The sequence below is a fragment of the Elephantulus edwardii genome, unplaced genomic scaffold (genome assembly GCF_000299155.1).
Source record: "Elephantulus edwardii isolate Elephantulus edwardi_28Jun2011 unplaced genomic scaffold, EleEdw1.0 scaffold00077, whole genome shotgun sequence".
Lineage (NCBI taxonomy): Eukaryota > Metazoa > Chordata > Mammalia > Macroscelidea > Macroscelididae > Elephantulus > Elephantulus edwardii.
In genome coordinates this window covers 13,760,722-13,776,682 of record NW_006399827.1, presented here as the reverse complement: position 1 = coordinate 13,776,682, position 15,961 = coordinate 13,760,722, and the positions used below count along the sequence as shown (strand labels likewise).

The following is a 15,961-nucleotide window of genomic DNA, read 5'->3' as shown; positions in this document are numbered from 1 at the left end:
TGAAATGATATCTCATAGTTGTTTTAATTTGCATCTCTCTTAGGGCTAGGGATTTTGAGCATTTCTTCATGTGCTTATTAGCCATCTGAATGTCACAGGTGAAACACAATTTGAACCAAACCAAATCAGAAGTTTATAATGAAGGTGATAATCTCACTGTCATACTTACCAGTGTTTGTGTGTGCCAGGCCATGGGAATATAACTGTGCAAAGGCTTTATTTCAGTGGCTTGCAGTAGGTACTGTTCTTAGCACCCATCAAATTGACACCTGACTTATGATGACCCCATGCATAACAGAATGAAGTGTTGCCTGGTCTTGTGTCATTTCTATGATGATTAGTGATCAGACCATTGCAATCCATAGGATTTTCATGGCTGATTTTTGAGAATGGATACCAGGCCTTTTTGGACTGCCAAGAAAACAGATTCATCCTGGAGAGGGTTAAACCAGGCTATTCCTTGGAGTCAAGGATTCTGGGGCTTCGTCTGACATACTTTGGACATGTTTTAAGGAGAGACAGGTCCTTGGAGAGGGACATCATGCTTGGTAGGGTGGAGGGACAGCGCAGGAGGGGAAGACCCTCTATGAGGTGGATTGATTCAGTGACTTGGGTAATCGGGATGGGTGTGTCAGAGGCAATGCGATTGGCACAGGATAGAGCAGGGTTTAGGGCAGTTGTACATAGGGTCGCTATGAGTCGCAAATGACTCGATGGCACATAACAACAACAGCAGTCTAAGGGAGCTCTGGTGGTAAGAAGCTGTGCTGTTACCCCAAAGACACGCCATTGAAATCCACCATCTGCTCTCTCCCAAGAGATTTACTGCCTCGGAAAACCTGCTTCAGAGTCAGCTATGAGTTGATTCTGACTCAATAGCACACAACAACCATTCTTAGTCTAGAAGTTTTGCTGAAAGCTTATTTACATTATAGCAACATGTAAGCCCTTCACTGACAGATAGGGTTGATGCATATGACTTGTATTGACAGGTACTCTAACACATCTCCCACATGGATAAGCAGGAAGATTGATCAAAGAGAAGAAGCATGTGCAAAGTCTGGGACGTAAAAATCCCATGATGTTTCATCTCTCAACTTGTTGCCAGTTGAGCCAGCACCAATTCATAGCTGACCCTCCATTGGTTTTCTAAGGTTATCAATCAGATGAAAGGAGATTGCCTGTTTTTCCCCTGAAAAACCAGAGTTGTGGAGCAGTGCAGCTCCCAACAGACTGCTACCAGATCTCTCTAAATTCAGGTCTGGGCTTAAACATCACTTCATCCATAGAGGTGACCTAGTCTATACCATAAATTCACCCTCTGGCTGATTTGCATATTTGCACTAGAGATACTGGTAAAGTTCTTCACGTCCATATGCGAGATCTGTGTTAGACTCCTTGTCACTGTACCGCGTGTAGCAGCCACCCACACCCATGGTGTTTAGGAACTGAGATGAGTCACTTGTGGTGAGAGCTATGGTTCTTGGCAGTTTTGATCTCATTCCCTTTATATGATTGAGACATGATTAAGAATTTTTGAGACCTCATAGAGCATCCGGTACCCCAAACTATGCCCTCACTGAGCTTTTCTTTATGTCCATCTTTACCATTTTAATACTTAGAACAGTAGTGACTTGTAAATTTTTAAAAAAATATTTATTAATTCATTTAAAAGTAACAAACCCACTATGTGTTTTTTTAAACTCACTACATGTTAATATAGATAGCATTATCATGAAAAAATAACCAGATCTTCTGAAACAAAATAGTAAGGAAAAAAATTGTTCGTTTTTCAAAGCTCATTAATGTCTGACATAATAGAAGATAGCTGGATTCTTCAAACTGCTTCTGCATTCAATTGCTGTGATACGGTATTTTGGTAGAATTACACGAAAAAAAATTTAATATCCCACATTAGATATTTTGAAACCAGGCCAAACCCTCCACTGTCAAGTTAGTTCAAACTCACAGAAACCCTGTCAAACAGAGATCTTTCTCAAGGCGGACCATCTTTCTCCCTGAGAGTGGTTGGTGGGTTTGAATTGCCAACTCTCATTAGCAGACCTATTCTTCAACCATTACATTACCAGTGATACTTGGTTTGAAAAGGGAGGAATATTAAGTTTTTCAGTAACTGGATATTCTTTGATCCTACACCAAAATGCAATAGATGATGTGAAACTGTATCATGTTATACTGTTATCATGTATTATTTTATACTCTTACATTAAAATCTATTGATATTTCTCTTACACTTTGGATCTTTTATTCATGTATGGTTTTGTAGCATGAATTTGTCATGTTACAGCATTATGAAGATATTCTAGTTGTTCATACATGTTACAAAGACTTTGGGAAACTTCATGGTATACTTGTGAGTAGTTTTATGGCAGTGGTTTTGGTAGGCAACAAGGAGTTTAGACTTTATCCTAGGACTCAACTAAATCTCTAAGTAAGCAGCTGCCACATCTTTCTTCTGTGAAACAGCTGGTGGGTTCAGACATCTAACCTTTAGGTTAGCAGCTGAATGTGTTAATCACTGCACCATTAGGACTCTTTATCGAGGCAGTGGGTAATTACTGAAAGGATTGTAAATGGAGGGCTCATATTTTAGAATTTCTATTTTTTTAGTTTTCAAATTAACATACAATACAATGCATGGCTCTTAAACTTAGTGTGATGAATATTAGCAATTCTATATACCCATGTCATCAACATCCAAAATAAGACATTTCCAGTCTCAGAATGTTCCCTTGTGTCCCTTTCTAGTCCATTCTGCTCTTCCACAAGCAATAAATTTTTTATTACTCTAGTTTGTCATAGTTTTGTCTTTTTGGCTTCATAAAAATACAATCATATTTGCTTCATATGCTGTCTTCTTTTGTTTAACAGATATTTTTGAGATTCGTCTCTTGCCTATGTCAGTAATTTCTTATAATTTGTGCATCGTATTCTGTAGCAGACATATAGACCTTGCATTTTTTTTAAATTTTTCTTCTTAGTGTTATAGTTGTGTTCCATGATAGAACATATTGAGCTATCTTGGGCTTTTCAACTGTACTGCATAATGTTCTTTGTGTACTATAGCTTATAGTTGAACTGTTCCACTAGCATTTAGGCTTTCTTAATTTTTTTTTTTTAGTGTTAGAACCATTGATAAACCTTATACCCACCTCTCTGCCTATCTATAAATATTTAATAGGCTACTTAGAAGTGCTGGTTTGAAGAGTTTGTAAGTTAAATTGTAGATCTGCTGATTGCCCTTCACACTATGTGACAGTATTTCAAACACTGAATAGAATTCTCTTATTTTTTCTAAAGAAGAAAACAATGTAACCTCTTTCAATATGCATTACAATAGTTATAATAATTGAACATATTTTTTCATGTTTATTGGCTTTCTGTATATCTTCTGTATATTACTTATGTACAATAAGTTTATGTAAATAATGTGTTTACCAACTGCTCCCTCACCCCAGGAGGTATTTTTTTATAACCTTCCTGTGCTACTTTTTTTTTAATAGTAGAGCAGTTGGCAAATAAGCATAGGAGATTTGCGTATTACATGTGTAAAACACAGCACTAAAAATAACCCCAAAATCACAACATACTAGTTGCTTACTTTTCTCTTGTTTGCTCATTTTCTTATGTTTTCTTTTTTTTCTTAATATTTTTAAAAATTTTATTATTTTTGTGTGCGTGTACCGTCAAATCAGATCTGACTGGTACAGGAGGAGATTGCCCCTCCTTTTCCGGCAGAGCATCTGGTGGATTCGAACCGTTTGCCTCTGGAATTATAGTTGCAGCTCCTTGCCACTAGGCCACCAGAGCTCCCCTAAAAGGACACGTGCTTATGTTTTCTTTGTAATAGCTTCACTGAGTTATAATTTACATACCATATAATTAATTTATTTAAAGTGTGTAATTCTTTTTTTTCTTTTTAGTTGAATAATTATGAACACAGTAAACTCTTTAACATTTTTATAATCTCAAAAATTTACTGATTTTTAAAATATTTTTAATTTTTATTATTAATTTTAATGAAAATTTACAGAGACTTTGGATTTCCATTCATTCACTGTTGCGCTTTTTCCCCTGCCCACCCCTCCCTGCCAGTACACTCTTCTCTTTGAAAAGTAAAAGAAAAATTCTTTCATTGTTTTACAATCGCTCCCCCCAAGTCCACTCCACTATGCAGCCTTCATTCTGGACGCCTAATTTACTGATTTTTAAGATCTTTTAATGTTATGCATCTTGTAATCTTTATTTGTTAATATACCTTTTAAATCTTTAATACTGTCACTTTTTTACTTTGTGATTTGTTTGAGTATGCGAAAATTTTAAATATTTTTATTGTCAGCATTATCCATTTTTTTCTTTATGAGTTTTATATTTAAAGACTTTTCTGTTGTGAAAATTTAAATCTTTTCTAATTTCTGCAAGCACTTCTATATGTTTCTCAATCTATCATTGTATGATGAATGGATCCAAATTTATTTATTTTTCCAAAACCTGGGCAGTTGGCCCAGTTACCTTTATTGGATAGACTAACATTTTTAAAATGATCATGTAAAAGTTTGTTAACACTCTCTGATGTATTTCATGCATTTGTTTTCATTTTCTTAAACCAATAAATCACTGTTTTGATTATTATAGCTTTATAGTTTGTTTTTAAGATTTTTTGCTTATTTATGTTGTTGAGAATATACACAGGAAAACATAGACCAATTCAGGAATTTCTGCATGTGTTAGTGACATTGATCACATTCTTTGAGTTGCACTGCTGTTCTTACTCTCCTTTTCTAAGTTTTACCTTCCCCATTAACAGAAACTCACTTCCCTTTAAGTTCTTTTCTGAACTTTCAAGTTGCTATTATCAGTTTGATCCTATATAGATAGTTTTGCAGACATACTTTACTAGTTAAGCCAAGCAGTCTGTTTTAAAGTAGACTTCAGGGAATATTTTTAAATCCTAAATATTTTTATTTTTTTTTAAATCCTAAATATTTTTAAATCTCAAGCTAATAGTTTGGAAGTTCCTCCAACCTTTGTCGCTCTAATGAATGTGGATTCTGTGGGAACTTGAGGTTTTTTCCTACATTTCTCCTCTTCTGATCAGGATTTTTCTGTAGAGTCTTAGATCAAAACGTAATGTTCTGGTGGCCGAACTATATATTCCTCATCTCATGGCAGGAGGCAGGTATTCATGGAGGCAATTAACCACACATCTTGTTCCCTCCGATTCCTAACTCTCCTCCTTCCTTTTGCTCCAGCAAATAGAAAACAGTTGTGCTTTGGATTGGCTCATGCAGGCTCTGCAATGAACTGTGCAGTGACCTAGGAAGTAGAAAAGAAGCACTAAATACATCATTAATCAGTGTTATTAAATTAATGAATGTGTTATTAATCCCAATTAATTGGGGTGCTTCATTTGGAATATGTTTTGCTACCTGATTGGACAAGTAGTCCCTTAATTGTTTAATTTTTTTCAGGAATTTTTTCACTGCTTTCAGGCACTTTCACTTCTAGACAAATTCTAGATTCAACTTGTTAAATTCCTTTCAAAATGTTACTTATTTTGATTGGAATTTCCTTGAGTTTTCAAATTAATTTGGTGAGTTTATGGGTTAATTTTATTTTTTCATTTTTTCATTGGTTATAGATTAATTTTAGGATCATTCACTGTTGTTTAGCTTTTGATAAAGAGCCAGATGTGTATATTTGTTACTTTGTGGTCTGTCTCGTCTCTGTCACAGTCACTTAACTCTGTTCTTGTAGTGTGAAAGTAGCAATAGACAGGATATGAACAAAGGGACATGTTGTGTTCCAATAAAACTCTATTTATAAAACTAAATGATGGGTCAGATTTGGCCTTCAAGCTGTAGTTTTCCAGTGTGTGATTTAAATGCCTCAGGTGAGAGGTGTTATTAGCATAAACTTGGAAAGTGGCAGCAAGAAAAAACAAAAGAAATCAAATGACTCAGAAGGTGGCATTGGGAGGATTTGGTGACTAACTGGATGAAGGAAGTGAAGGAGAAAGGAAGAAGTCAAGAATAATGCCTAGGTTTCCAAGTTGGACACTGGACGCCTGATAGGATCATTGTGCATCGAGTTTTGTGCTGTTGAGTTGGAACAGACTCATAGCTTCCCTTCCAGTGAGTTTTTAGAGGCTGTTAATTGCAAAGGAGGAGATTAAGACTGCCCATTTTTCTCTCCCAGAGTAGCAGGTGGATTTGAATCACCTGCCTTTGCATTGGCAGTACAGTTCCTTACCATTGTTATTGTTGTTGTTGAGTTGAGCACAAGTCATAGTGACCCTATGAATAAAGACCTGAAGCCTTTCTGTAACTACCGTCGTTTCTCAAAGTTTTTCCAAAGGCATGTTTAGGAAGTGGATGCCACTGCTGCTTTCAGCCTTAACCACTAGGAGACAGTAAAAGTAGAATAGGACTGTAGGATTGGAATGACTGAGAAATGGAGGTAACATGTTTGACTTTGATCTTTGTTTTTTATTTTTTAATTGTTAACATTTTTTTTCCTATCAGATTAAAATCTCTTGTTTACGCTATGGAGAATGCTTTACACTTCTGTTCCAGGAGAGGTGTCCCTAGGAGGTCTTACTAAGTTTATAGGGTGCTTGAGTAGACTTTCCAAGGGAAAATATTCAGTAAGCAGTTGAGCATATATATTTGGAACACTGAAGGAGAGCTCTCAATTGGAAATAATAACCTCAGATAGTAATTGAAACTATGGGAAAGAGTAAGATTGTTCAGAGAGAGTGGAGAATGAGCAGAAGAGTGACTCAGCTAAATTTTAAGAGAGCTGTCACATTTATGGAGCACATTATAGGAAAAAATACCTCATAGAAGTCTGAAAAGAAGAGGACAGAAAAAAGAAAAGCAAGAAAGTGTGATATTGGAAGAGTAAAAGGAATACAGGATTGAAGAATGAGGGACTGTTTTCGTGGGGTTAGATGCTGTTGAGGGGTGAGGTAAGATCAGAACTGAGAACTGTCCATTGAATTTAACAAGGGTTTGTTGATGACCTTAATGAGCTAATTCATGAGCTGCTTTGGACAGAAGTGGTCGGAGTGGCTTGAAGAGCAGATGGAAGGTAGGGAGGTAGAGAGAATGAATGCAGAGAACATTCATGTCTGTGAAGAGCAGGCGGGCAAGGGTGATGATTAAATGGAAATGTGAGGTCTACAGGAAGTTCTTTTTAAAATAGAAGAATTTTGAATGTGTAAACACTAATGGTGGGAAAAGCAGCTAAAGGAACAGAAATAAATTCATATATGGAAGACCTTGTGACCTATATAGCATACCATGCAAAATGAGTAACTTCTTCCAGAGTCAAGAGGCCTTTTTTTTAATTTATTTATGAGTCAGGAGGTCTTTGGTACAGTGTTTTGCACATAAGAGGAATTGGGACAGAGTGGATTAAGGAGAAAATGCAGAATCTCTACCACTGAGGCTGAGTCTGGACTAGGCATGTGTGCCATGGACCCCACAGGTCTCTAACTCTGGGGACTTGTCATGTTTTAGATCTTGTCTCATTAGAGTAAGTTAAATCTTCCTGTGCAAAACACCATATTGAAAGTATTTTTAGGGGTGTGAAGTAACAGTGCTTTATCAATAGGGTTAGCAACAATTTACCTAACAGAATTCTGCATGTGAAGCCTAGAAATTAGTTGGAACCAATAGAATCCCAGGAAACTGGTGGCCTAGTGTTAAGGAGCTCCATTGCTGACCCACAGGCAGGTGGTCCAAATCCACACGGCTGCAAGAGAGAAAGTAACAACAACAATGGAATCTCACAGTTTACAGAATTTGGGGTTTCTTTTCTGGTAGTGTATATTTATTTCGTGTGTGTGCGTGTACATAGGTACACACACCGTCAGATCCGACTGGTACAGAAAAAGATTGCCCCTTCTCCTGGAGCATCTTGTGGATCCAAACCACTTGCCTTCGGGGTTACAGCGCAGCTTCTTGCCACTAGGCTACCAGAGCTCCTTATATTTACTTGTTAAGAAACTCGTAGTACTGTGTTTAAAATGTTCAATGGTTAATGAAAAAGTTGATTTGAACCTACCAGCTGCCCTGCTGGAAAAAAATAAGGCAGCCTACTTTCCTAAAGTTTTACAGCCTTGGAAACCTAATGGAACAATTCCTCTCTGACTAGTATCACTAGGAGTTGGAATAGGAATCTGGCTTGGTGGCCGTAGGGTTTTTTGGGTTTCTTTCTAGCGGGAACATTCAGCACCCCCTACAGGTTGGTATCCAGCAAGGTTCAGTTCTTTGCCAAGCTCTTGCTATGGGGACCTCAGTTATAAATAAACAAACACTCCCCTGGAACGTTGTGGTCATCCTGCCCAGGCAGGCTCCCAGCTCTCTGCTGACTGTCAGACACTAGACTAGAAACAGCTTCACAGTAGGTCTCGCTGATAGTGGCTAATCACAAATTGCTTTAAGACTTTCAATGCTTTGCTCCTGTTCATCCACGAATACTGGTTAAAGATGTCTGAACAACCAGTTGATGAGGAAATTATACATGGAAGGAGTTGTTGTGCATATAACATTTGCCATGCTGAGGTCATCAGAGCTGGCTTAGCTTTTTCTTTAAGCTTTAGGGGGTGCCACTCCTCTAGTGGCGATGACCCAGGAGCCAGGTGATTGCCCTGACAGTTTCTGACATTGTGTTCTGCTTTTCTGTTTTGTTGTATGTTACCTCTGATTTTCAATACTACACTGTAACTATAGTAGTATTCCTATTTTGTCAACATACTATCATTATTTTTTAAATATGACAAATTAAAAGGTTTCACTTAAGGTTTCATATAATTCAGGGTGAAGGATTTTTTTTCCTTTTGAAATAGATCTCCAGTCTTCTTATGATGCTGATGAATGTTGTTATTGTTGTTATGTGCCGTCGAGTCGCTTGTGACTCATAGCGACCCTATGTACAACAGCCCTAAACTCTGCCATGTCCTGTGCCAGTCGTACTGTCTCTGATACAGCCATCCCTATTACCCCAGTCACTGAATCAGTCCACCTCCTAGAGGGCCTTCCCCTCCTGCGCTGTCCCTCCACCCAACCAAGCATGATGCCCCTCTCAAAGGACCGGTCCCTCCTTACAACCGGTCCCAAAGTATGTTAGCAAAGTATGTTAGACGGAGACTCAGAATCCTTGCCTCCAAGGAGCTGCCTGGTTTAACCCTCTCCAGGATGAATCTATTTGTTTTCCTAGCAGTCAGTCCATGGTACCCTCAATTCTATTCTCCAGCACCACAGCTCAAAGCCATCAATTCTCCTTCTATCCTCCCTAGTCATTGTCCAACTCTCTGATGCATAACAAGTGATTCCAAAGACCATGGCCTATATTAGATGCACCTTAGTCTCCAGAGAGACACATTGCCCTTTAGTACTTTGGAGAGGTCCCTAACAGCAGATTTTCCCATGGCAATACGTCTTTTAATTTCCTGGCTACTGGTGTTGATGAATGTTGTTGTTGTAGTTGTTATGTGCTATCGAGTCACTTGCGACTCATAGCGAACCTTTGTACAAGAGCTTTAAACACTCTTCTATCCTGTGCCAACCTAGCCATCTCAAACACACTTATTCCCACCGCTCCAGTCACAGAATTGATCCATCTCATCAAAGCTCTTCCTCTCCTTCGCGCCCCTCCAAATGATGTCCCTCTCCAAGGACGAGTCCCTCCTTGCAACATGCCCAAAATATGTCAGATGAAGCTTCAGAATCCTTGACTCCAAAGAGCCTTCCGGCTTCACCCTCTCCAGGACAAACCTGTTTGTCCTCCTAGCAGTCCATGGTATATTCAACACTCTTCTCCAGCACCACGGCTCAAAGGCATCAATTCTCTTTCTGTCAACCCTATTGATTGGACTAGCAGACGTGGCAATTGAGACTGAGATCTTAGAAACGGAAATACAGAGAAGAAGGAACAGCTGTAAGCAGACACTAGTGATTGGAACATGGAACGTAAGAAGCATGAATGTAGGAAAATTGGACATTGTTAAGAAAGAAATGGAACACATAAATATTGACATATTAGGTACAGGCAAAATGAGATGGCTTGGCATGGGACATTTTGATTTACTATGCTGGGGATGAAAAGGTGAGAAAGAATGGGGTTGGTTTCATAATTTAAAAAGTCATTTCTAGATCCATCCTGAAATACAATGTGGTGAGCGACAGAATAATATCCATACACATACAAGGAAGTCCAGTGAATACCACTGTCATTCAAATATATGCACCAATAACTAGAGCCAAAGAGGAGGAAATAGAAGATTTCTACCAACTTTTGCAGTCAGAAGTTGAACAAACATACAGTCAAGATGCATTGATAATAATGGGCGACTGGAACGCGAAAGTTGGGAACAGAGAAGAAGGTTCAGTAGCTGGAAAATATGGGCTCGGCGAGAGAAATGAGGCTGGAGATAGAATGATAGATTTATTCATTGCAAATACCTTTTCTAAGAAACATAAACGCAGGCTGTACACGTGGATCTCATCTGATGGCATGCATAGGAATCAAATAGATTACATTTGTGGAAAGACTTGGTGGAGAAGCTCAATATCAGCAGTGAAAACCAGGCCGGGTGCTGATTGTGGGACAGACCACCAACTACTCATATGCAAGTTCAAAGCTAAAGTTGAAGAAAATTAAATCAAGTCCACGGGAACCAAAATTTGATCTTAAGTCTATCCCACTCGAATTTCAAAACCATCTCAGGAACAGGTTTGAGCCTTGAGCACCAATGAGCGTAGAACAAATGAGCTCTGGGAGGATATTGAGAAAATTGTCCATGAAGAATGCAAAAGTTCATTACAAAGGCTGAAAAAGAAGAAAAGACCACGGCGGATGTCAGATGAGACTCTGAATATTGCATTAGAGCTCTGAGAAGCCAAAGCTAAAGGAAGAAACCAAGAAATCAAAGAGCTAAACAGAAAATTTCAAAAGGCAGCTCGGGACGACAAAGCAAGATACTATAATGAAATGTGCAAAAAGCTGAAGTCAGAAAATCAAAAGGGCCGAACTTGCTCAGAGTTTCTTAAGCTGAAGGAGCTGAAAAACAAATTCAAGCCATGGGTGGCAATACTTAAGGATACTTTGGGTAGAATGTTAAATGATCCAGGAAGTATCAAGAGAAGATGGAAGGAGTACACAGAGTCGCTGTATCCGAAGGAATTGGCTGACACAGAAGAATTTAATGAAATGACATATGAGCAAGAGCCTATAGTGATGAAGGAGGAAGTTCAGGTTGCTCTGAGGGAATTGACAAAAAACAAGGCCCCAGGAGTTGACAGCATACCAATTGTTGATGAATGGGTTTTATTAAAAGACATTTTCTTCAAGGTAGAAAAGAAATAAATTGATAATTAATCTACTTAGTGTTGTAATGTGCTGTGAAGTCGACAACAGCTCATAGTGACCCTAAAAACAATAGATCTGAACTGTACCCTATCCTGTGCCATCCTCATTTTTTTTTATATACTTGAGCCCATTGTAACAGTGACTGTGTCATTCCATCTTGTTGAAGGTATTCCTTTCTTTTGCTCACCCTCCACTTTTCCAACATGATTTCCTTTTCCACAGAATACCCCCCCCAACAGTGTAGTATGCCTGATGTCTATGAGACAAGGCTTCACTGTACTTGACTCCAAGGAACACTCTGGTTGCACTTTGTCTTAGACGTAATTGAGTTAATGTTGTTGTTATGTTCCGTTGAGTGGCCTGTGATTCATAGTGACCCTATAGACAGCAGCTCTGGAGCTCTGAGCCAGTCTCACTGACTCTGACACATCTGTCTCCATAACCCCAGTTACTGTATTAATCCATCTCATCCAGGGTCTTCCTCCCCTGCACTGTTGCTCCATCCTTACAAGCATGATGTCCTTCTCAAAGGACTGGTCCCTCCTGGCTATATGCCCAAAGTATGTAAGATAGAGCTTCAAAATCCTAGCCTCCAAGGAGAAACTTGGTTTCGCTCTTTCCAAGACAGACCTATTTGTTTTCTTGGTGGTCCATGGTGTATGTTCAAGACTCTTCTCCAGCAGCACATCTCAAAGGCATAAATTCTTCTCTCATCCTTAGTCATTGTCCAGCTCTTTGATGCACAGCAAGTAATTGTGAAGACCATGGCCTGGACAAGGCACACCTTAGTCACTAGACTGACGTTGTTTCTCAGTACTCTGGAGAGGTTCCTGACAGCAGTTTTTCCCAGTGCAATTCGTCTTTTGATTTCCTGACTGCTAGTGCCAAGTAGGTAGACTCATCAACAATCTGCATTATGCAGATGACACAACCCTGCTTGCTAAAGAGGATCTGAAACACTTGCTGCAGAAGGTCAGAGACTGCAGCCTTAAGTATGGATTGAAGCTCAAAATTAAGAAAACAATTCTTACCCCTGGGCCGATTGACAGCATCATGATAGATGGTGAAGAAATAGAGATTGTTAACAGCTTTAGTTTGCTTGGCTCCAAAATCAACACTTTTGGCACCAGCAGCCAGGAAATAAAAAGATGAATTGCACTGGGAAAGTCTGCTGTCAGAGACCTCTCCAAAGTACTGAAGAACAGTGACATCAGTCTGGAGACTAAGGTGCGCCTGATCCAGGCCATGATCTTTGCAATCACTTGCTATGCATCAGAGAGCTGGACAGTGACTAGGGATGATAGAAGGAGTATTGAGGCCTTTGAGCTGTGGTTCTGGAGAAGAATGTTGAATATATCATGGACTGCTAGGAGAACAAACAAGTTCATCCTAGAGAGGGTGAGACCAGGCTGCCCCTTGGAGGCAGGGATTCTGAAGCTTTGTCTGACATTGGACATGTTGCAAGGCGGGACCAGTCCTTGGAGAGAGACAGCACGAGGGAGGAAGACCCTTGTTGAGATGGATTGATTCAGTAACTGGGGTAATGGGGGTGAGGCACAGGGTAAGAGCAGGTTTTAGGGGTGTTGTACATAGGATGACTGTGAGTCGCAGGCAACTTGATGGCACATAACAAAAACAGCAACAACCACAGTGCTAAGAATGTTGATTGTGCTGTAATTGTTAACAAACTCAATCCCTTCTCCATCTATCATGGTGCTGCCAGTTGGCCCAGTGGTGAGAATCTTTGTCTTCTTGATGTTGAGCTTCAATCCATGTTGGAAACTACAGTCTTTGACCTTCTGTAGCAAGTGCTTCAGGTCTTCTTCAGTTTCAGTAAGCAAAGTTTTGTCATTTGCATAATATAGGTCATTGATGAGTCTTCCTCCAATCCTGAATCTACATTACTCCTCATAGAGCCCAGCCTCCTGATTGGTCTGTTCTGCATATAGATTGGAAAGTTATGGAGACAAGACACATCCCTAATGCTCTCCTTTCCTGACTTTGAACCGTGCAGTGTTTCCTTGCTCTGTTCTGAGGACTGCTTCCTGGTCTGAGTATAGGTTTCACATGAACACTGTCAAGTGTTTGGGGATTTCTCATTTTCCTCAAGGTTAGCCACAGTTTGTTGTGATCCACACAGCTAAATGCCTTTGCATAGCCAATGAAACACAGATAGACATTCTTCTGTTACTCTCTGCTTTCTGCCAAGATCCATCTGACCTTGGTGTTAATGTCTCTAGAGCCATGACCTCTTCTAAACCCAGCTTGTACTTCTGGCAGTTCTCTGTCAATATACTGTTCTGTTTGGATAATCTTCAGCAGGATTTTGCTTGCATGTGATATTAGTGGTATTGTTCAATAATTTCCACACTCTGTTGGGTCACCTTTTTTTGGAATGGGAATAAATATGGATCTCTTTCAGTTAGTTGGCCAAGTGGTGGTTCTCCAGATTTCTTGGCACAACCTGGTGAACATGTCCAGGGCAGCATCTGTTTGTTGAAATATTTCAGTTGGTACTCCAACAGTTCTGAGGCCTTCTTTTGCCAAGTTCTTCAGGGCAGCCTGAACTTCCTCCATCACCATTGCTTCTTAATCATATGTTGTTTCATGAAATTGTTCAATTCAAAGGAGTAAAAACTTACTGAAAACCTACTATGTACCATACCTTTGGTGAGGTGCTAGAGAAATAGATCTCTGTCTTCACGGAGCTCACCATTCAGGTAGAATCTTCTAAAACATGTTTTGGGAATATTAGTTAAGGTAAGAGTCCTTATAACAATAATTTGAAAAGTATTGCCTGCTTTATATCCAGTCATCTTAGAGATATTTTTCTCTCCTATACAAATATGTTATGGTTCTGAGAAGTCTTGCACTAAAGAAAGCTCTCTGGTGCAAATGGTTAATGTGCGTATCTGCTAACAAAAAGCTCAGAACTTTAGGGTCTAACTGGAAGCACTGGGAATAAAAGCCTGGTGATCTAATGAGCCATTAACAACCCAAAGGAGCACAGTCATTCTCTGATATGTGCAGCATCACCATGGCTTGTCACTGGCTTGATGACAGTTGATTTTTTGACCTGGATCTTTAATGTTTCTTAAGTTTGTTTCACCTATAAGCTGTGTGTGCATACAATCTTGTAACATTCTAAGGAACCTTGAATAGTGTGATCCAATAGAATTTTCTACAGTGATAGAAACATTTTGTATCTGACAAGTTCGATTGTGTAGCCATTTGCCATTTTGGCTTTTGAGCATTTGAAGTATGTCTAATATGACTGACTGAGGAACTGAATTTTTAATTTTGTTTAATTTTAAAGCCACCACTCATGTGGTAAGTGATTTCTCTATTACACAGTGCAGCTTTAGAAGATATTTTGGGAAATGTTGATATAACGATGTGTTTTGTTTATTCATTCTGCAAGCAATATAAAGGAGACCCCCCTCTTCAAGGAACTCTTAGTTTAGTTGGGGTGACAAGCACTTCTTAGCATTATTGTGGTAAATGTAATGAAGGTTATAAGAGCATAGAGGAAGATTTTAGTTTTGATCAGAAGACCAAGAGTGGGAGTTGATGAAGGAAAGTGTCCTGGAGGAGATAACAAACCTCAGGGAATGAGTAAGAGTTTGTAAATGACCTTTACTGTCTGACATAGTCACTGCAGGAAATAATTTGTCTGTAGTTCTTATCTGAATAGAAATCACTCTTTTGAAGAGTCTGATAGAAGAAGGACTGGAGTGATGAATAGTGCTCCTGTCTCTCTCTTGATGAGAGGAGGCCTGTTGTAGGGGTTGAGGTGGTGGCAGAACGCAGAGCTTTAAGCTTCCTGTTTGCTGTTGTGTGAACACTACTGAAGCTAATGTTTTGTCTTTTTTCTTTCCCTCCAGATGGTATCCTACTCCTCAGTCCTCACAGCTATCAGTAAGGTATGACGTCGCCACTCACGGGCTAGCATGGGAAGGTGGAGATCGGTGATGGTACGGTGGTGATAGACAAGATCCTCGCCCCCTGAGTGCTCTGGGCATGTCGCCACACGCTGGCGTTCTTGACCTTCCACTGGAGAAAAGGGAATCCTGGGATGAGGGGGCTGGAAAGTAGGAGCCAGTTTCCAGTGTCAAAAAGATGCTGAGGGAGGGAGACCTGGTGGCCTAGGGGCAAGAAGCTGCGCTACAATTCTGAAGGCATGTGGTTCAAATCCACCAGATGCTCCGCTGTAGAAGGAGGAACAATCTCCAGTGCCAGTCAGGCCCAATTTGACAGTACACCGCACCAAAAAAGAAAAAGAAAAAAAGGATGCTGAGTCTGAATCCTGGAAAATAGCTGTTTCAGCCCGAACTGTACCATTTGCCTCGGGTGGGACTCTGGTTGACTGGGACATCATAATTCTCTACTGTTCTTTCCACAGTTTGATGACTTTTCCCGGGACCTGTGTGTACAGGCATTGCTAGACATCATGGACATGTTTTGTGACCGACTGAGGTAACAGCAGATGAGAAGTTTTACAATCATCCAGTATTATTTTAGTGTAGAGAAGAAGCATTCAGCAGAAAGACAGAAACTAACACCG

At 39.6% G+C, this 15,961-nt stretch overlaps 1 protein-coding gene across 2 annotated transcripts in view; it reads left to right on the top strand.

The window, feature by feature from the left end:
- Positions 1-15,961, top strand: part of MED24 (mediator complex subunit 24) — a 31,139-nt gene that overhangs the window by 1,609 nt on the left and 13,569 nt on the right. The window contains exons 3-4 of one of the 2 annotated variants that reach the window (XM_006889405.1): positions 15,282-15,320; positions 15,800-15,873. In XM_006889405.1, coding sequence (XP_006889467.1) covers positions 15,282-15,320; positions 15,800-15,873 — 113 coding nt within the window. The remainder of the gene's footprint in view (positions 1-15,281; positions 15,321-15,799; positions 15,874-15,961) is intronic. The other variant, XM_006889404.1, reaches the window with a different exon arrangement.